This window comes from Perca fluviatilis, chromosome 13, assembly GCF_010015445.1.
Source record: "Perca fluviatilis chromosome 13, GENO_Pfluv_1.0, whole genome shotgun sequence".
Lineage (NCBI taxonomy): Eukaryota > Metazoa > Chordata > Actinopteri > Perciformes > Percidae > Perca > Perca fluviatilis.
The window spans coordinates 29,986,141-30,008,152 of NC_053124.1; the positions used below are offsets into that span (position 1 = coordinate 29,986,141).

Sequence of the window (22,012 nt, forward strand, 5' to 3'; positions counted from 1 at the left end):
TTTCCCAGAATGAATGCTACATTTATACATACATACAGTCTTACTTTCATACAAATACATATCAGTTTATTGGAGTTTTTTTTCTTCTTTTATTATAAAAAGCAATTTTATATATTATTACTTTGTATACTGTGTTATACTGTTAGGGCTATGTCACTGTTAAAAAGCATGCACTTTCTTTTGGTTGTGTTCAGATCAAGTTTTTGCAAATAACTCCCAAGTGTGTGCCACAGGTCACTTTTGAGTATCAGATTGGACTGGGTTTATCCCAACATCTCAACTAGGGCGCAGACGAGCTGTCACTCTAAAGCAAAATGCATTACTACAAATCCCAACAGTTCTTTGGGACCAGGTAAAGTTTCTGTTTCTGCGGGATGTTTTTTCGGTTGTGACACGCTACACCTTAACCAACCGCTCGGAATTATTTGCAAATACTGTTTGAATATGCTTGTTGTGTCCAGGTTTGTTGTATTGCACTGATACAGATTTTTAACTAGAACCTTTCTTCTTCTCGTCCCATCTTTTTCTTCTTCTCTTTATTTTCTTTTGAAGATTTTACAGCCGTCCGTTTGCCTACTGTTTGGCTTTTAGTCCTGGTTCTTTGGTCCAGTCGGTCCAAACTTGTTGTGAATTCATCTGATCCTCAAACAGCTTTGTTTCAGCAGTCACTGAAGTCTCTTATCTACTTTAAATGTTATGTGTTCATTGTCACATGTGTAATATTCCACATTTCCCACAGTTACTTGGGGGGTTTGGGGGGGGGGCTTCTTGGCATTTAGTTTGTGTACATTACATCCCACGTTTTCGTCTGAAAAAGTCTTCTCTCATTTCTTCTGACTCATAGTGGGTAAATAGTTGGAAGGGGGGTTGGTGTTGGGATAGAATAGCTTGATTGATTATTGAAGTATTTATTTTCCTGTTATTTTTTTTTTTTTCCTTTCAGTTTTATTCTGACCCTATGATGCAGTTGGTCGCAACAATAACAATGGAGCCCTCCCCCGCCTCTTCGCCTTACTCCTCTCGGGATTGGATGATGCAGGGCGTGACTTCAAACGGTTTCTTCCCCACGACAGATTCTGCGATCTGAACTGACAGTCCTGGGCTTGAGCCTCTGGTTGAGGGGACCTCCTCCCTCAGCGGGGATGGGGTCAACGAGCACGGCTCCGGCTCCAAGGTTAATGTTACCTCTTCTACCTGTAAAGACAGGAAATGAAGCATTTAAGACAGTTTGGGATTCTACAGTTGTACTGTGTCGGTGGCAAGTAAGGCCCTGTTCTTCTTTTTATTAGGCCAGTTGTTTGCATGTTTTCTCACTTATATTATCTGACTTGGTCATCTTTTTTTTAATCTAATATTGATGCATCTGTTTTTAGGACTCTGGGATTGCGGCAGAAACCAACACCAAGGGTTCGGGGCTGTTCCAGTTGAAAGAACTCACCTTTGTCAGCTCCTCTTCATCATCATGCTGATCAAGGATGCCTTCAGACTCGGGCTCTGGCTCCTCTCCGACTGTCTCCACCCCTCCTCCCACCATGTCAGCTATCTGTCCATTCATCTGCCCGGTGATCTCCACCTGCAACCAGTTAGGTTTACTGATTTAATTGCTTGCACCTATTTTCGACTGGAAAATGATGCAACATGTTACTGTCATTTCAACGTATGTTAGATCACAGACTGACATCAACCCTTCAATTTCAGTTCAAGAAACCGAAAGAAAGAAACAGAGACAGAAGGCAGGAGAGAAGGAAGAAATAGCAGAATAAGAGCTCCCATGTCCTGACCCCAGCTTTATTTGCCGATGCAAGACATCAGAGAGACGAGACAAATACTTAGGTAGGTACAACAGACACAGATGCTGAATCCAAATGCCTAGAGTTGTAAACTTGCGGACTTTACAGCATGCCACTCTGGAGACAGGGCTGATTTAAGGATGTCCTTTGTCAAAATTCATCAGGTCCGCTAAAGGCTGTCATGCAGACTTTTGGCAGTGCTCCATGCAGACATTCAGCCTGTCTCCTACCTTGCCGACTTCCCTGGCAGTTTCTCCCATCATTCACTGCACTACAGATGTGTGCTAAATATGCCTGCTGATATAAACAAATCCAGATCCAGAAGACAAAAACAAATTAGCCAAGATGAGTGTCAAACGCAATGGAAAATGTCTAAAAAGTGACTATTCCTGTGCAGAATATTAACATCAACGTGATATTTCTATGATTAGTCAACTATTTTTTGAAGACACATGCCTGACATCAAAGAAGATAAACCTTGGCTTCCTACAATAACAAGAGAATATTAAATGCATAATAAGACATGCGGTCAGTTCGATGATAATTGTTGTCTCACTCATTCTGTAACAATGGCTGAATGGAGATGCCTGTCCTCTTTGCCTATGACTGTATATGCAGTCACACACCCCTGTGCCCTTGCAAACTCAGTCAGAATATATTAAACCACCATATAGTCCGCAAAGTCTGTATTCGGAGAGGAGAGGTGCAAAACGGGGCACCCAGCACGCCCCCCCACAGGTCCAAAAGGAAAAGGAAAAAAGGGGGGGGGGGGGGGGGGGGGGGGCCCGGGCCCGCCCCCCACAGGTCAGCTAGCCGAGGATGGGTGGGAGGACCGAGACTGTGGATGGTGCTGTTGGGAGTGGCTTGGAGGGAATGGGAGGCACTATGTAGCCTGTGCTCCATAGACTGTAGTCAGAGATAGGAAAGGAAGGAAAGAGAATTAATGAGCATTCACTGTAAAATAAGGTTTTATTTTTTCAAGGGGTGGATTTGGACGTTGATCACAAAACCAATGACTCAACAGTAACGTGGCCAGTGGCCGCATCTCTTGATTTCAAAACCTTTTGTTTCTGTCGGAATAAAAATATCGTCACCCACTAGAGATTTAAAGCACAACAAAGCCCTGCAGCTCCTGACATTTTCAGATTCTTTAATAATGGACAACACTGAGCTATTGCATCACAACACATTTCAGCTAGGAAGGGTGAAAAGCCACGTCATGCAAAAACAAATGACAAAGCACGCAGTTATATTCTTCCTGCATTTAGCAGTTTTTGCCAGAGACTTGTGCAGAAGGATACTTTTGCCAGTTCTTTTTTCACTTCCTTCTAGTCGCTAATGATGGTGTACCCCTTTAAATGATCAGTCAGGGATGGTGTTGCATAGAACAGTGGGAAAATGTCTCGAGCGCTTATGCTCAGAAAATTGATTGATTGAAAGCTTTATTATAAATGTAATATGTTCAATAGTCTCCTTCCTAAGGGGAACCGAATAATACAACAAGCTCATTTCTATTGTGGTCTCGGATCGGTACACCTTTTTAAGACACAGTCACTGACCTTTTCAAGTTATTATTTCATAACCCTCAGTCACTTAATGAGCTCTGAGATGTACCACTGCTAGAGCATTGGTACAAAAGTCTTTGGCTGTCACAGTTCATCATGACTCACTACATCAGCAGCCCGAGAGCTGGAAGTCAGCAGCTGATTTTAAGCAATAAAAGCCACACAGCCTGCACATCCGACCAATTTACGGGAGGTGAAGCCTGACATTTAAAACGTGGAAGCATGTAAAGGTTCATCTTTATTGTTTCATCCAGTCTGATCAATCAAGAAGCACGTAAATACCTTGTGTGTATAGGGCACGTTAGTATTGGTGCCAACAGCAGAAACATGTGTGCCAGCAACCCTGTGTCCTGAGAATTACTTTATATACTGAACAACTCATTTAAGTCGGCTAGTACATTTTGGAGAAAACCCGATGCTCATGTTTCAAGTCAGTGTTAACTTTTTCAATAGCCTAAGGTGTTCCCCCTAACCTCAACTAGCTTTGAGTTTCCGAAACACAACCATAAAAACCTTAATCATGCATGACCATCATAGTCTCCAGAGCATATATTGTAGGGAAAACAAATTGAAAAAACATTGACAATGAACATTTTACTCATACATACATACATGATTTTGTAGGTTGTACTGTTATGTTGATACCAAGACAAGAACAAGCGGCAACCTCCGTGGCTGAAAAATTAAACCAACGCAGCTCTGTAAAGCTACTAGCGTCATGTTTTTGAAATGTGTTGTGATGCAGTAGATCATTGTAGCATTGTTGCCCATTATTGAAGAAGCTGAAAAAGTATAGCGGCGCTTTCAGCTAAATGCTAACGTGACGTTTACCATGTTCACCGTCTTAGTTTGGCGTGATAACAAGCACTTCTAACATAGAAGTACAGCTGAGACTCATGGCAATGGCATTAGTTTTGAAGGTATTTGGTCATAAGCCAAAGTGAGTGCACAGTGTACCACATTTAATGAAGATTCCTGTTTAGGCATTTAACTAAAACAACAAATGTAAATCTCACGGTGATGAAAAAGTCAGGTTCATCCAAATTAACCACGAGATACATCATCTGTGAGCCATGCATATCCGTGCAAAATGCTGTGGCAAGATATTGACATATTTCACTGGATAATCCAAACCACGAATGTCTACACAAAATGGCAATCTGTCTAAAAGTTGTTGTGATGTGATTTAATTTTGGACCAGAGTGGTGGACCGACGGTCTGACAGATGTAAAGACAAGTAATACATTTTCCATGTGGTGTTTATTTCACAATGCATTAGCTGATGCACATTAGTTGAGAGTTGGTGCTGAAGCTGTTACTGAAACATTCTATGGATACAGTCTAATAGCTGTTCTATCAACCAGGTTTTGATCTAACTATAAGTATGCAGTGCTAGGAGTCTAGTACTAATGACCTGCTGTTGCCTCTGTAGGCAAATTTAGATTCCCAGCTGTTGCTGGTAGACCTGATATTACTCATTGTTAGTGCCAGACTGAAACTGCATAAGTGAACAGTCTTATTACCACTGACCTGGGATTGTTGGTACTGCAGAAACTGTTGCTGCTGGTACTGGTGAAGTTGTTGGAGCTGTTGGAGTTGGTTCTGCTGCTGCAGGGTGAAATGAGTATGGTGCTGCTGTAGGTACCCGCCTACCGTCCCCTCGAACCCCTCACCGGGTGTACCCGCTGCTCCGCTGCCGCCACCTGGAACAACCAAAAGCACTCGCTGCTCAAAGACACAGTCTAGTGTTCATAGAGGCAGCGTAAGAGAGAAGAGTCAATTCTCACCGGCAGCCATGATGTAGGAGCTTGCAGCAGGTGAGGCCATGCCCGAGGGCTGGCTGGTGATTGGCTCCCAGGCGTCCGTGGACGACAGGCAGTACAGGCCCTGTGAGACGTAGGTGTGAGGCCAGACGTCCGCCGAGGAGTGGTGGAGAACCTGGTCTGTACGGAGTGAGACAAAGGAGGACCGTTTAAGAAGACAAGAAAAAGATATTCGAGAGATGGATGTCAATGCCATTTTAGTAATGAAAAAGCAGCACTGGGAAACGTGTTGGAACAACAAGAGGAACAACCACAGATTCACCAAAACAAGAATTGTATGAATTCCCCTGCTCACCTTCAGATTGAATTAAAAGTATTTCAGTCATTTTCTTTCTGTTCAGTCAAAGTCAGGATTCAAGGATGTTTTTAGATACAGCATAAACACAAGACCGGATAAAGAAGAGACTTATATCCAATCTCAGACCCTGAGCTGTGGATTCAGTCATTAGCAGCATAGTAGAGATGCTCTTATGAAGCCATACAAGGGATGAACCTGCCCTCATCCAAAAGCGACAAAATATGTATTAACTTTAATAGGAGTATGATTAGTCTATCCGCAGCAGCGTTGTTATTATAGAGCACACCTGTGCAGGCTGAACACTTGAATGGACTACGGAGGAGAAACATCGCCTCAGTCCTAATGCTGATATTAAGTAGCATTTTAATCGCCGCTGTGTGTGTATACTGTATGTGTGTTGTTGTTGCAAGCTAGATAAACCGCAGAGCCCATATGGTGTTGGTAATGAGAGCAGCGCTTAGTCCTTGTGCTAACCTACAGGGTCCCTCAGGGTTTGGACAGCGCTCTAAAAAAGAAAGTGTATAGTGTTGTTAGTCCGTGTAAAGTGAAAGCGGCACACAAGTCCAAGTTTCAAATTCATTTGAATCTTGTTTTTTTAAGAGACAAAAAAACAGCCAGAGAATTGTTGTTGTTTTGTTAAAAATCTTTATGAAATTATACGGCTGTCCCCGTGAGGTTGGATGGGGTTTCCTTATCTTGCTTGAGCCGATTGCTCTCTTCCCTTCCTTTCTCTCTGTTTTATCATCCTGTGTGCAACTAAACTGAACAGACATCTTACCACCTGAGGCTCAAACCAAAAATCAGGGGTATGAGTTTGTTTCCCCAAACTGTTTTTGCTTTATTCAACCAAGTGTAAAGTGAAATCTCCATAATGCAGTTAATTTCCTTCTTTTAGATTTTGGGTGAATTCTCTTGCCCAAGCACTCATGGCACTCCATCAGAATGTGTTCTGATATTTTAGAAATGACAGGCTGTCATCTGGATTTGTCATTTGAGAGGTTTTGAGCAAGTGCCCGGTAGCAGTGGAAGGCAGAAATGTGCAGCTGTGTGCCTGCCCTCCAAAAGTCCTTTACAGCTGGTTGGCAGAAAAACTGACTTGGCTGTTTTTAGTTTCCAGCTGGGCTTTAATTTCCCCAAACTGTGCATCTACTCACAATACAAAACATAAGAGTTTATTGTGTGGTCCAAAGACAGGAGTGTGAGAAGTGTTTAGAGCTATTACACTTGGCAAAATGTCTACAGTAAGAATAATGTTTCTGTAGTTATGCTTTAACTGTGTTAGTGGTTTAGGCAGATAGACTTTAATGTTGCATGAATACAACTACGCTAATGACTCCTCCCTTGTATTGGAAATCTAACTGTAGGTTCATGACAGTAACAGTAACAGATCCTTGCAATTAGAGGTGGAAAAAAATCTTTTGACCTATCGTGATTTTTCTTTGCGGCGATTTTTTCATTTTTACCAATGATTCACCCTAATATTTTCTGTTCATCTGTCTTGCGACGGCAACTATATATATATATATCCGTTTCCAGCAGAAAATTCTTCTTCTTTACTTCTTTACAAATTAAATAAATGTCACACTGACTGACCAACATGTAATTTGCATTCTTTTTAGAAAACAATTTTTTTTTAGAACTCTCTCATGATATATTGTCTCTAGAAGTGTATTATTCAACTTTTGTTTTTGTTAAAGAAGGAAAAGAAAATTGCAATACTCAACACTATCGGATCGCAATACTTCTAGAATCGCAATAAATGAAAATCGCAATACAAATCGCATTGGCACCCATGTATCGTGAAAGAATCGAATCTGGACAAAGGCATATCGTCCCAGCCCTACCTGCGATTGTTCCGCACAATCTGCCACTAGTAGGTCTTTGCAGAAAGGTTTAAACTGCAGTACCTCTGCTGGTGATGCTCTCCTGGTTGACCTCACTGAGGTGAGCAACACTGCCCTGGTTGGAGCCGGCTCCCATACTCTCCCCGTCCACCGAGTTCCAGCCGAACAGAGTCATCTCGGAGATCGCAAACTGCTGCATGATGCCTAAAGACAGAGAGTAATAATAACAGGGAGATCTTTTCACTATCCAACAATTACAGATACAGTGCACAAAACAAGTCCCAGATTTGCTAACACACACAGAAGTTAATTAGGAGTTGGGGGAATGTTTATTCACAGCAGGAAATCTGTAAATGTGCAAAAATGTGTATAAATAACAAATCACAAATAATGAATTTAACTTTGCTAGACGTACCAGATGGGCCAGAACCAATTAGATTTTCCAAACAGTCAGTGAAGAAAAATGGTGCACCAGTGGGTAGCACAAATTCATTTTCAGTAAAAAGAAAGAACCAGGGCGGATCTTCCCTATGATGAAACTGTCCATTTTGGGGACACCCTCAAAAGTTACAAAAAGTTGTCTTTTTCACAATACAAATTTCAAAGATGCTTTCAAACCATGCAGATAACCGGTCTAAAACACAGCTTAACTCAGCAGGACTTGTTTTCTATTGGTTTTGCATGTTGTATGTTGTACTCACCTAAAGGATTATTAGGAACACCTGTTCAATTTCACGTTAATGAAATGATCTAATCAACCAATCACATGGCAGCTGCTTCAATGCATTTAGGGGTGTGCTCCAGGTCTAGACAATCTCCTGAACTCCATACTGAATGTCAGAATGGGAAAGAAAGGTGATCTAAGCAATTTTGAGCGTGGCATGGTTGTTGGTGCCAGACAGGCTGGTCCAGTCTGCTCAGTTACTGGGATTTTCACGCCCAACCATTTCTAGGGTTTACAAAGAATGGTCTGAAAAAGGACAAACATCCAGTATGCTGCAGTCCTGTGGGCGAAAATGCCTTGTTGATGCTAGAGGTCAGAGGAGAATGGGCCGACTGATTCCAGCTGATAGAAGATCAACTTTGACTCAAATAACCACTCGTTACAACCGAGGTGTGCAGCAAAGCATTTGTGAAGCCACAACACGAACAACCTTGAGGCTGATGGGCTACACCAGCAGAAGACCCCACCGGGTACCACTCATCTCCACTAAAAATAGGAAAATGAGGCTACAATTTGCACGAGCGCACCAAAATTGGACAGTTGAAGACTGGAAAAATGTTGCCTGGTCTGATGAGTCTCGATTTCTGTTGAGACATTCAGATGGTAGAGTCAGAATTTGCCGTAAACAGAATGAGAACATGGATCCGTCATGCCTTGTGACCACTGGGCAGGCTGGTGGTGGTGGGGGTGTAAATGGTGTGGGGGATCCCTTTCACCTTCAGAACTGCCTTAATTCTTTGTGTCATTGATTCAACAAGGTGCTGGAAGCATTCTTTAGAAATGTTGGCCATATTGAGAGGATAGGGTCAAACACGGTATTAGTATGGTGTTCCTAATAATCCTTTAGGTGAGTGTATACTAAAGAAAACCTTTCAGTGTAGCGTGTACACTCAGTACCCAGATGTACCCTCACCTGCAGCAAAGCGGGCCTCCTTCTCGCCATCACTAAGGTCGCTGTAAGCATCGCTCTCAAGCCTCCTTTCCTTTTCCCTCTGCAGGTTGTTAAGACCCACGGTCCCCATCTGCCCCACAGATGGTGTGCCCCAGCTCTGCCACTCGATCATGTGGGCAACGCGACCCTGGGCCATGGCAGTGGGCTTGGTCACTTTGTCCTTCATGGAGCGAGTCACGCCTACAACAGGTATGTGGGGAGCAGGAGGGACACACACACACACACACACACACACACACACAAACACTGTCAAAACTACGTCTGGCCTCTGTGGTTGATGACCCCTCCAACTGAGGCTCGGGGGAAAGTAGAATGATGAGGAGAAACTGTCAATGTCAATGGGGTAATAAATGTACTGGAAGGGATGTGACTCAGAGAGTGACTGGGTAACATGGGAAGAACCTTTCAGCTTCTTTGCAATAAAAGTATTTTAAAATACATGTAGTAGTCTATAAAGAAAATTATATCTTTTCAAATATCAATTAAATTTTATTTATAATTTCAAATCCTAACAGAAGTTATCTCAGGACACTGTCCAGAGTAAGTTTAGGGTTTAGGGTTAGTCTACGCCACACTATAATTTACAGAGACCCAACAATTCCCACACGAGCGTGCATTTGATGCGACAGCAGCTAGAAAAAAAACCCCGTCCTTTTAACGGGCAGAAACCGGACAGAACATGACTCTTGGTGGGCGGTCATCTGACGCAACCGGTTGGGGGAGAGGGAGAGAAATATGACTCATAATAATCATAATACCGGTAATTATATTTCAGGTTTACTTTAAAACAAATCTTTATCCAAGGTAGGTTTTTCGAGTAAATTTTTTTTTTTTAGCACTGCCATGTATGCTCTGCTCTGCTCAGTACAACCTCTGTCTTATCTAATGAGCCCTCCAGCTGGAGTAGTTGGTGGTTAAATGCCTCAAAAACCACCGCTGCTTTCAAACTTCCGTCTGTGAAACTAAGCCCCAGAGTATCTACCAGCCACAAATGCAATACTCTCATCCAAACTTTTCTAAATGTGTTGCTTTTCAGTTATTACTTGCACGCTAATCATCAAAATGAGTCTGACATTCCCCACTCTCCATGGATTCATATCAATCACATTAAATCTGCCAATTAAATGCTAACGATGCATGTGACTGATATGGACGAGCAGAGATGATGTAGAGCACCAGTTAGATAAATGTCACATAGAGGTGAATTTAGAAATAAGAGCATCTTTTCTTTTAAACTCTATTTTTCCTAAAAATAAAATCGGTCGGTATGTTGAGATTCTGATCAAATCTGAGTATTCTACAGAATGTTATTCTGTTCTTTAATCTGTTCTTCCTCTTGAGTCTTGGAAGTCAAGAGCATAAAAAAAAACAACACTTACAATTTATCTGCCAACCTCTTGGCATTTAAACAAATATGTCTTTTTGAGTTCAACATATCAACCTTTCTAGGAACTTCTTAACTAAAAGTGTAAAATATTCAGATATGACTGCAGATCCCATGTGTATTTGCTACATAATAGTTAGAGGTCAGGTAACATGACGTAACCATTGTGACAAATTGGAGAGGGTTGCTTGTGTGCTTGTTAGAGTTTGTTGAATTGAACCGAAAGGGACAAGGATGAAGGCTGAAACGCCGACAAACCTATATTAATAATTAAAGCCATTACTCATCTCCTGGTAAACAGAATAAATGAGATTCATTAGACTTTGCCTAATTAAAAACGTGTTACAGAGCCTGAGAGAGGAAGAGGAAAGTAATCCTTGGGTGTAAACTGAACATTCATGAGGGTCCACTGGCAAGTCTCTGCCCAATTAAGATGCAAATACAGGATTCAAACCAGGGACAAATAACTCTGAGTCAAATGCTTGGCTGATCGATTAAAAAATTAAATTAAAATCAAACAGGAATGACTTAAACAGAGACAGAGCTTTGGAAATTGCTCCCCCCCGGTCCAGGGGGCAAGTTTCATGCTGAGTTATAAATAGAAACAGTTTTTCCCCTTAGACAAAGAGAGCCAATCTCATTTGAAAATCAAACACTCCCCGCAGAGTCTAATTGGGGATTGAAATAGGAATGGAAAGAATGAGGATGATGGAGGGTGTTGGGTTCTTGGCTATTCAGAGGCTCAAAATAGAATACCAACAACATTATACCAACGGATTTATTTAAAGTGCACTAGACACAACAACAAAAAAAAAACACAGACACTCTGAGGTGCTACACTACAACACCACGAAGGGCACTACGGTTTGAAGCAGAAAGCACAAAGATGACGGAGCACACAAGAGGCACCAGCCACTGCACAAAAGAGTCACTACACAAATATCGAGCCACACCACCACCACCACCAGCACCAGCACTGCCACGTTACAAATACACTACACGTCCCAACACACCTGTGGAGATGCTTCGCTAAGTAATTAAAGTAAGTAATCGCACTTACTTTAGTTTCTTTGAAATTAAAGATCTGATTGGATTTCCATCAATGACTCTGCAAAACGTGTCCGTCATTGACGTCTGCTGTTGATATCAATGGAAGAGAAGGGAGAGTAGGGAGTGATACAGGAAGGGGCACCCACAGGGGCGAACCATGTTGGTTCCAAGCTCCTCCTCCGGCTCTGGAGTTGAAGTTGTCTGTTGAGGCAAGGTTTGATTCCCAAAATCGCCATTTCTAGCAAACGTGTACAGATACTTCTTGTTTTTCCCACGTGTGTCAGACGATTGTTTGTCCAGCACGCGGTGCAGAAACCAAGTGGAAGTACAGGCAGGATGGAGTTTTTAATCAAACAAACAAATCTCAAAGAAAGAGCTGCTTTGGATGCAAAAAATAAAATGGTGTCATTACCTTGGTTTGAGTCTGGCCAGGGACCTGTCTTGAATGTATCTCTCCCTACATTTTCTTTTAGCTTTCTAATTTGTAATGAAGGGATGAAATGCCCTTAAAAGTACCTTGCCTAACTGGCAACCTTAAATGGTAAATCTAATTTAAAATCTCATAGATGAGGACTTTTTATTTAATTGTGACCAAGGCTTTCAAGATGTTGTATCTATTTAATAAGTGGCTTCTTAATTAGCTTGCTTTGATCACTATGGACTAATATGAGGATTTGGAGCATGGATGGTAAGCTAACGCAGATCATTTTATGGCTAGTTTTTTTTTTTTTTTTTTGCAAGAGCAGTATGCTCTGTGATAACAGCATCCTCCTCACTTCTAACTTTTACATTCTTTATTATTATTTATTTTGTTTGTGTTAGGCTACTAAATTAGTTTTCACCAGACCATAAAAGAAGATGCTCTGTTTGCGTGGGCATGTTGGATTGGAGGATGGAATTTACCACTAAAAATTTCTTCTATTTAGAGAATTGTGATGTACGGTCCAACTAATATGTTCTTGTTACAGAGTAATCTACCTGGCATGTACACTTGCATGTATTTGAAATGCCAACACAGTGTATTCCTAGATGATGTTGCATTTGCTTCCAAATTGGGCCAGATTAAAAAACTGATTTCCTAACAACTCTGTGTGTTTTATTTTTAAACTCCATTCTGCAAAGTGGAATGAATGGTTTGGTTGTCTAGCAACAGCCATACAGACCGCAACATAGCTGAGCTAATGCTTAGTGAGTGATACCACTTACCACGTTTCAATTTCAATCATAATCAATACTAATTAGTAATATATGCTCCCATTTTCTCTCATTTATATTGTAGCAGCTCTCTCGAAAAAACGAGTTCTGTCTGGTGATTACTGTTAAACCAAACCACACATTGATCGTTTGGCTGCTGCACAACTCTGGCACCCAGTAACCATCTGAATACCACACAAAAAGAAACCAAAAAGTATCTTTTGACACAACAGGGAAAGGAAGTTAGGCCCCTTTCACTTCCCAACAACAACTTCACCCTTGACCGTCTGAGGAGCACGTGGACGCAACATGGGGGGCTGTTTACCATCTAGCAGCACAGACACACACCTGACACACCTGTCAGAGAGGACTTAGCCAGGGCACCGATCCCATAGGCCTGGGCCGGCTTCATCTTGAGGCGAGGCAGAATGGAAGTAGTGTCCTCCATGGACAACTAAGGAGAGAGGGAGGGAAGTGAGGTGAGGTTGGAGCCAAGAGGGTGAAAGAAAATGAAGAGAGATGAGAGAATGCAAAAGGAGAATGTAGAAAAAAAAAAAAAAAATGCAATATGACAGGAAAAATTACAAAATAAGAATACATGAGAGAAAGATAAATGCAAGAAAGAGAGATTGGAATTTAAAAAAAAAAAAATGGAGGCGAAGAGAGCAGATGATTAAGGATTCAGAAAATAGTTTGAGGGAGATAGAAGAAGAGAAGGGAGGTTGTAATAGAGGGAATAAAAAGGAAGGGTTAATTATTCAAATACCTTGTAAATGGCTTACAGGGATCATTGCTTGAAAAGAAGAGAATCCTAGATAAACTGTGGCTAAAAGTGAAAATGAAGTGGTGATTCAAGAGCTATTTAAATGGACAACAGAGTCTGTGGTGAGCACAGCAGCTGGTAATTGGTGCAAAAATCATGAACACCTTGATATGGAACAATTACTGATGGATATTGTGTTTTAACTAGAAGAATTCCTTATATACTGTACACAGATTAGATGGGTAAATAGTGGAAACAGCATATAAGAGATGTATTTATTCAGACAGGTATGTTTTAGCAGGATATGCTTATATGATAATGAAAGAATGCGTTGCTTGTTTTGCTTCAGGCCAAGTTTACTCATCTTAAATGCCTTTAGTTATCTCCATCCTTTGTTGTTAAAAACTAAGAGCTCATGTGAAATACATGCAGCAATATGAGGCGACAAGTGACCCCCCCTCCCCCCCCGGACACACTGTCGGTCTTACAGTCTCAAATGATGTAATATTAGAACTGTTCAGTATTGACTTGTTAAACAAATTCCACATGTTCGTTTGCCAAGAACTGAATCAGTGTTTAGGGAAGTACGAAACTACTTTATAAAGCCCGTAAGAGGAGGTTTGGAGACACTAAGACCAGCTGCACTCGCGTGTGCAGCACACCAACCCGAAATTGCTCATGCTTGTGTGATTTCTGCCGTACTTCCTGGCGCCAGTGCTCATGGCAAACCAACCAGCAAGCTAACGAACACAGAGACAGAGCCCGGCTCCTAATGAGGTCCTCCCAACAGCTAATTACAGTGGGGAATAGTAGGAAAAACATGGACTCTGTTACACCGGGGGATTGTGTGATAGAGGTGATGTAATATTTTGAGTTCAAGTGAATTATTTCTGTATAAAGGCAAACTGAATTGATCTGGTTTCTCTGTGGACTTCAAGTGGAGTGTCAGCTATGTGTTATCATATCTGATGCAAACCCTTTGCTTTGCATGTAACAGTAATATTATATAGTCTAGCAGTACAGCTGTACGTACAGAGTGTATAGTTATTATAGCGGTATATGATCATGGATTTCTCTTCTATTAGTTGTGTTTCGACGTGAAGCTTGTTCGTTTTCAAATGTAATAAACCAGAAGTGAACATGTATTTGGAACGGAAAAACAGAAATTCTCTGTGCGTTCCAGTTTTGCACGGTCCCACTAATGTGTAAAACTAAAGCGTTCTGGAGACATTTAAACACTAAGTGTCGGCAGCATTGTTTACACTCATCTTAATTCAAACAAGTTAAGTATAAGCAGCTGTTTTCAGCAAGCACTACCTGCCCACAGAGGCGGAGCCAGACAATCTGGGCTCAGCCCAAATCTAGTTTACAAATGTTGACGATGACTCATTTTTACTCCTGCCGCCTAAAGAAAGGCAAACATTTTCTGAAGTTACTACTTTTAAGTTATGACGTAGGTAGGTTAGAATTTGGCGTGAAAAGCATTACTAATCTTAAAAACTATTTTTAGTAGAGTTCACAGAATGAATGTCGATGTTTCCGCAGAACTTTTGCTCCATTGATCAGCTGGTCCAGTCAGAGAGACTGAGGGTAACTGACACAAAGAGGAAGTTATTTTAATAACTAAAAGATTTTGGGGCGTTTGAGGAAACATTCAGGGCTGGAGCACCAGAAGCCCCTGCCTGCCCAGCACCAAACAGCAGACAGACTGAATTGCGTGACTAACTGGTCAGGTCACGATTATTTATATAGCACATTTCATACATTCATCACAGGCATCACAGGCATAGACTCAATGTGCTTCAACATAAAATGCAAAAGATCATGCAGTACATGACAAAAACATGTAAGATAAGACTGTATTATTTTTTTTAAAAAAAGGGAAAAATAATACTGATTCTAAAATAAAAGCTTCACCTTTTAACCACACCTAAACCTAATTACAAGCTTCCGGAAAAACATGTTTTTAGTCTGCTTATATAGAAGACACTTGCAGCAGACCTTAGTTCATGTGGGAGAGTAGGAAGGCACCGTAAGATGATGGAGAGTTTCTTTTTTCTAGGTGTAATGAGGAGACCTTTACTTGATTATATAAGGGATCTGTTCAGTGTGTATTCAATATCAACGACGTAGAAAAGCGTTAAGCCATTTATACATTTTAAAACGACAAGTATTTTAAAATCAATGCTGTGTTTTACTGGGAGCCAGTGAAAAGAAGTTCAAATAGCGAGTGATCTGTTCAAATCTTTTGGTTTTAGTTAATACCCTGGCTGCAGCGTTCTGAATAAGCTGGAGTTTAACACCTGCTTTTTTACAGTAATCTTGTCAACTGGAAATGAATGCATCAAACGGCTTTTCAGAATTTGACGGGAAGCATCGTACTTTAAAGTATATATACTGCCAATATATATATATATATATATATATATATATATATATATATATATATATATATATATATATATATATATATATATATATATATATATATATATAGGCAGTATTGGAGGTCTAAAAGGCAGTATTGGAGATTTGTTAAAGACAGTAGAATATCTAAGAGTTTTTGGAGACCAAAGCAGAGCTAAAAAAATGAAAAGGAGAGTGCAAATAGGCAACAGTTTACTGATGTATTTACTGTTAGTGAATAACAGGAGGAAGCCTTCACTGGGTTTAAGGGAGAAAATGTTTCCAGAGCTTTGATGTATAGCCAAGGATACAATTTCGGCTGCCTGCCAAGTTTGATAAAAACTTATTTTGCTAACACATTTGCTAGCTTTTCACCAAAACAAAAAAAATGGGAAACGTGGTCCACCTGGGTTGAAAAACAAACCACAAGTCCAAGAATTCAATGTCGATCTCAAAGTCAAAAACGACGCTCCCTTTGGGTTGGCAAGGAAGTGTGTCTGTGTGAGATTATTTGCCTCCGAGCGTGTTTGAGTCAACAAAATTCACATTGCGCAAATGAATTCTGCTTATGGGACAGAAACAGTTGAGGAGTGATGCACTTCATCATGCAGAGCTTTCAGTAAAAACTGGGACTTGTACGAAGGCTTCAGCTGTGGCTAAGCTTATTACAGCTTTTATCTGTGACTGACTCTCTGTCTCTCTCTCTCTCTCTCTCTCTCTCAAAAAAAAAAAAAAAAAAAAAAAAAAAAAAAAATATATATTATGTTTTTTTTTTTTTTTTTTTTGAGCTGTACAGTTAGATTAGCATTGGGAGAGTTTGTGTGGAGAAAAAGAAAAACGGGGCTAAGAAAGAGGAGGTGTGAGAGAGAGAGAGAGAGGCAGGAAGGGGTGGAAGGATAAACGAGCAGGATGTGGACTTATTTACTCAAAGCCCAAACTCACGTAGTGGGTGAGTGATGGAGGGGGACATGACAAGAAGAGGAGGAAAAGAAGAAGATTTAAACCAGGAGACTTACGTTGATTCCTTCCCAGTAAAACTCGGTGCGGCCATGCTGGGGGATGAAGGAGGGAAGTGAGAGAGGGAGAAGAGGCGAGGAAAGGGAGGAGAAAAGTACAGGTATAGCAAAGGCGGGAAGAGTAGAGGGAGATTTAGGAATGAGGGAAGAGGAGATTTGCGGTCTTAAGCCTTAGTCCTAAATTACAGTAATTTGATTACAATGCTTTTACAATGTGTATATTAGGGTGTCAGCAGTTTCCTATTCTAGTTCTGTGTGGAGTTAAAAAAAAAGAAATTCTTGCAGTTTAGAACTTGAACTACTACTATATTCTAAGCGAATCTGCTCTTAAATTGAGTAAAAAATTAAATCTTTCACCCCTACATGCATTATTGATTGACTCTGGTAGACTTTCTGTTGTATTCAGAAATTTCCTAATTCATGGTAGTACTTTCCCCATTTTTCAGTCTACATAGTGTTTGTGTATATGTCTCTAACCAGAGCAATAACCTTAGGACTGATTATTCTGTGATTCAAACAGGCATGAAGATAATCTAAACATGGGATGCGGTAGCCTCTTCTCACGAGGTTTAACAGTAAAACAGCTTTTATTTTAACCGGCTGAGTCAAAGTGTAGAAAGAGAGACAGAGGACATAAGCAGCACTTTTTGGAATTGGAGGGGTAAATATAGAGCTGGTGTAATTGTGTGTAGGACTGTGTTTGTGTGCTGTCAGCTGCACCATTCCTCTTTGTCCATCTACAATGCTCAGAATGTTTAGGTAACCAATGGATACCATTCAGCAGTTGCCGGGGGCAACAGCAAATCTGATGGGTGACCAAACCTGGACACCATTTATTGTGTGTCCTCATATTCACACACACACACGCACACACATGCACAGACAATCATGCCTATTCATCTCAGTGTACAATGTGCAGGAAGGGAGAGGGGAAACATTTTGGAAACTGAGGCCGCTCCAGAGAATTTAAATACACTGCTGTCAAAAGGGATTTTTTTTGGTTTTCATTTTTTAACATCAGAGTTTTTCCACTGGCACTTTAAGTTTGTTATCATCGTTGAGCTGTTCAAGGCCACAGATCACAGACTGCATGGGAGGTGACATGGAAAATGCCCCAAACATTATGTCAAAATAAATGCCAAACTTTATTTCCTGTCCTCACAAGGCTGCTGCTGCTGCTGCTGCTGCTGCTGCTACAGAAGTGGTTGGAGACATCTAGGAGTTTTGTTTATGTGTATATGAAATGTAAACTTGATGATCCTTAATCTTTAAAACATGTTTGCTTGTGCAGGGCAGCATCTCCATCAATAACACAGCTTCAGTCAAAATAATTTGTATAGCTAACCCTTTAATGCTCTCTACAATATCAGGTGACATTAGTAAGTGTAACGACGATCCTAAAATCTGCACATTTGAGTCAGACTTTAATAATTTGGCTTTATTCTGTATGGGAAATGCTAGGCTGATTATATTTGGTCATATGTTACCCTGCACATTAGCATTTATTGTGTCCACCTGACTAACATGAACGTTTGGATATTGTTTTTCTCTCTAACTACTCTATTTACTATGAAGGAAAATAGTGGTAACATAAGTGCTTCTGGTGTCCCTTACACCCACTAATGGGTGTAAAGAAAAAAAGCCTTTATCTGTGGGTAGGTTAAAAAAAATTCCACTTTCAGGCACTCAAGTGGATGGTTAAGAATAAAAAGCCTTTAATAATACAGGCTTACACTGACAAAATACCCAAACCGTACTGGCATACTTGCCTTTTTCAGGTGTGTCTTGTCTCTGCTGTATTTGTAGCTGCTTTAAAGAAAGTGTAAAGCTACACAGGGCCGCTTTGCTCATGTTGATGTATTCATTTTAGGTAACTGTTGGAACGTCAACACCCAAAAGTCATCTGATAGATGTCAACAAGCTGCTAACAGCACATGTGACCAAAAGGGCTGTAACGATACATCGATCTGGATCGACATATCGATACATATCAACTTTAAGATGTGCCTTTTTTTTTTTTTTTATTCCAAGTTTATATTTATATATATATTTTATATTTATGCTTTTTATAAAAATATTTTTTTTTCTTAAGTGTCTGGAAGAGCTCAGTTATAAAATCGTCCAATCAGATTTTAGTTGCTTTTTGTAAATTGATATAAATGTAACTGATAGTGGACATATAATATTGTCTCATATCCCTCTCAGGCTCCTGAATTCCATCGAATCATAATTGTATCGTGTCATACTTTGTGATACCAGTAAATATCATATCATTGTCCAAATAATTAGTATAATATTGTGTCATGATAAAAGTTGTGATTTGCACCGACCTTTAGTAACCAGCATAACATTTTTTGGCTTTTTAATAGACGCCTGTCTCTCTTCATTATGATGTCTTGATTTGTTAGTTTCAGCCAGCAGAGAAGTGACCACAGCCAACAGTAATAACAAATTCATAACACAGATGGATTGAATCAACAGCATTTCATTGTGAGGGAAAGTGTTCCTTTCTTATTGCACCCTCAATTGTGTGATTTCTGATGAATAAGAGATGGATTTTTACATAAAAAATCTCATCTCGTGCAGCTGTAAAGGTGCATCATTCATTCCCATAAGGTCATATAAAGAAACCAACCAAATAATAATAAAAATGCTAATACAGTGATAACATGGCTGGTGGAAGATGGACAGCAGCATTTGAATCTGGCAATAAGAGAGTAAGTACAGAAAGCAGCGTGCCAGTGGCGATGAAACATTAAGATGGAGCTCTGTCTTTGTATTTATTCATGCTCTAATCAGCAGCTGCGGGATTCAGAGACTTTATAACGAGAATTTCTACATGAATGAATGTGAATTTGGGTCTGACTTGGTTCGAGGCATTAATGCCCCGATTGACATCCATCATCTGGTGTCAAAAACAGGAAATGGTTACCAAATTGAAACCATGGGCAAGCCGAAACTGGAAGCTAGAGTTAATTCTGTCTTCCTGCAGTACCCTTTCGCTTTCTCGGAAGCATCGATGTAATATTCATGTCAGAGATGTTGATTTTTTTATGACAAGCGAATGAGGAATAAGAATAATCCTCCTTTAACAAAGCAGCCGCTGAGATGGCACAGGGATTTAGGGAAGCCCCGTGCAAGTCACCAGTCGCCTCGTTGTGTTTTTTTGTGTCTGATCCACATTAACATTTTAACCTGAGCAAACATGTTGCTAATCATTAACACTCACTGTATAAAACTCACACAGCTGACATGCTCAACTGAACTAATTGAGTAATGTTTTATTTAATGTCAGAAGGTAATGAACAGGCTCAGCAGTGACGCAAGTTCATTTTTCAACAACTTAAATAAATCACTCAGAGGGAACCGAATCTCATTATTATTTTGTTGGATTATAACTCATACAGTAAGAGAAATATACTCAAAAATGGCAATACATTATTTTCTGTTAATGATTTTTTTTTTTTTGTTAAAGTATATTTGGTGTTAAAGGGACATTGAGTCATGTATGACCCTTGTCTTGTGGAAAGTCAAACAATATAACATTATAAATACCTCCTCTTTGCATGGAAGTGTTTTACTTTGAAGTGTTTTAACAATACTATGAACTGAAAAAAAATAAAGAAATTGGTAGCTTTATAGAGATAAGCCATTACTGCGATACGAAGCATTGGTAAATTATTTCTTAACCATTGGTTAAGGCTCATAAATGCTCTATAAAGAGTGAGTAATTAGAATGTGCTACCCATATATTGTTAAATAAGACTGAGAGTCTACAGCCATGCTAGCAGCCCTGTAAGGTTGTGCTTAGGCAGAGCAGTGCCACAAGCTAAATGCTAACATGCTCCAATTGACAATGCTAACATTGAATCTGATGTTGATCATGGCGGTGTCCAGAATGAGTCACTATTCACGTTTAGGTCGCTATTACGTGGTCAGCCATTTCTTCTTTAGTGTCCGGATTTGTAATTGTGGAATACATTTAAGGGCACTTATTGTTTCCCACAATACACTATAATATCTAGTGATTAGAGCTCAACAGTGTGGTTCCGGAAGTAAAAATCCCATTGATTTTCTCCGGAACGATTTTGATTATCAGCCATAATGTCTAAATCATCCGAGGTAGACTCCCCACGAGCTGTGAGATTGTGAAACGAAAGTTTTCTGCTCCTGTAGAAGCCGCAAGTCCGTATGAAATGTTTTATTTGTGATCTTATGGAGAAATACTACACTAACTCGCTGTTACTATGGAAATGTTTACGTTAGCTCCGTGATCTAAAGACCTCACAATGCCTTGTGTTTCTCACTCCCGCTAACTTATTGTTAACCAGATAGATTTTTTTTTTTTTACTATTCGAATTATATTCGACTTTTGGAATTCGTTCCAACAGCCGTAATGTGAGCTATCATAGGCAAATTATATTATATTATATGTATTATATTTAAGGCAAACTCAGCTTTCATTTGCTGCCATAGCGACGATATGGATGTTTAATTTGTGCGACAGCAATGTTTTGGCACAGAGAAAATGACCAGTGTAGTGTCCGGTAGTGTTTTTTCATTTTGCCGATGAGGTTACTATGTAGTACTCTACATAGAACTCCCTGATATAGTGAGTAGTGAATGAGTGAATGATTCCAGACACAGGCCATGTATAATGTTTACCCTCTTTACTATTTGCTAATAGCTAATAATGCTAATGCTCAGTCTTTGGTATTGATCAACAACCCTGTCCCCCTTAATGCAGATACATTATTAGCATTGTGTGCTATAGAGAAGAAAGAAGTACATATTCACAAACACACAAAACGGTGTCCTGGGTTAGAATGTAGCTTACATAAAGAATTGATAACTGTCAGGTTTCAGTCATGATTTATAATGGTCAAACGTGTGAGGAGTTTGTAATACAGTGCTATCTCTGTCCTTGGACTCTGTGTGTGTGTGTGTGTGTGTGCGTGTGTGTGTTAACACAGCTTGCGTCAGAGGTCGCAGGATATGGATTCAGAAGCACCCCTCAGTGTGTGAATGGAAAGCTCTGCTGGTCAACCGAGGACAAAAAAAATCAGGCGTCATCACCATCAATGTAGTGGTGTGCACGTGATCATATTTTGTATTTAGATAGACTCCATAAAGTATACAACAGATGAGCTCCCTGAAGCCCTGCCAATAGTGTATTTACCTGAATGAAAGAGAGACACAGCAG

General features: G+C 40.2%; 1 protein-coding gene and 1 long non-coding RNA gene across 7 annotated transcripts in view; one reads left to right on the top strand and one right to left on the bottom strand.

Moving 5' to 3' along the window:
• Positions 1 to 22,012, bottom strand: part of LOC120570848 (protein FAM131B-like) — a 64,317-nt gene continuing 42,305 nt past the window's right edge. For 2 of the 5 annotated variants that reach the window (XM_039819441.1, XM_039819440.1), the window contains exons 3-9: positions 12,973 to 13,078; positions 8,958 to 9,176; positions 7,384 to 7,524; positions 5,143 to 5,298; positions 4,886 to 5,058; positions 1,439 to 1,573; positions 1 to 1,194 (exon numbers count right to left, since the gene is read on the bottom strand). In XM_039819441.1, the coding sequence (XP_039675375.1) occupies positions 1,012 to 1,194; positions 1,439 to 1,573; positions 4,886 to 5,058; positions 5,143 to 5,298; positions 7,384 to 7,524; positions 8,958 to 9,176; positions 12,973 to 13,078 (1,113 nt within the window). In that variant the 3' untranslated portion in view covers positions 1 to 1,011. Of the gene's footprint in view, positions 1,195 to 1,438; positions 1,574 to 4,885; positions 5,059 to 5,142; positions 5,299 to 7,383; positions 7,525 to 8,957; positions 9,177 to 11,440; positions 11,518 to 12,972; positions 13,079 to 22,012 lie in introns of those variants that run through there. The other 3 variants (XM_039819442.1, XM_039819444.1, XM_039819443.1) reach the window with 3 other exon arrangements.
• LOC120570850 overlaps positions 9,048 to 22,012 on the top strand; it is a 44,425-nt gene continuing 31,460 nt past the window's right edge. For both annotated transcript variants that reach the window (XR_005641146.1, XR_005641145.1), the window contains exon 1: positions 9,048 to 9,185. This is a non-coding gene — a long non-coding RNA (uncharacterized LOC120570850). The remainder of the gene's footprint in view (positions 9,186 to 22,012) is intronic.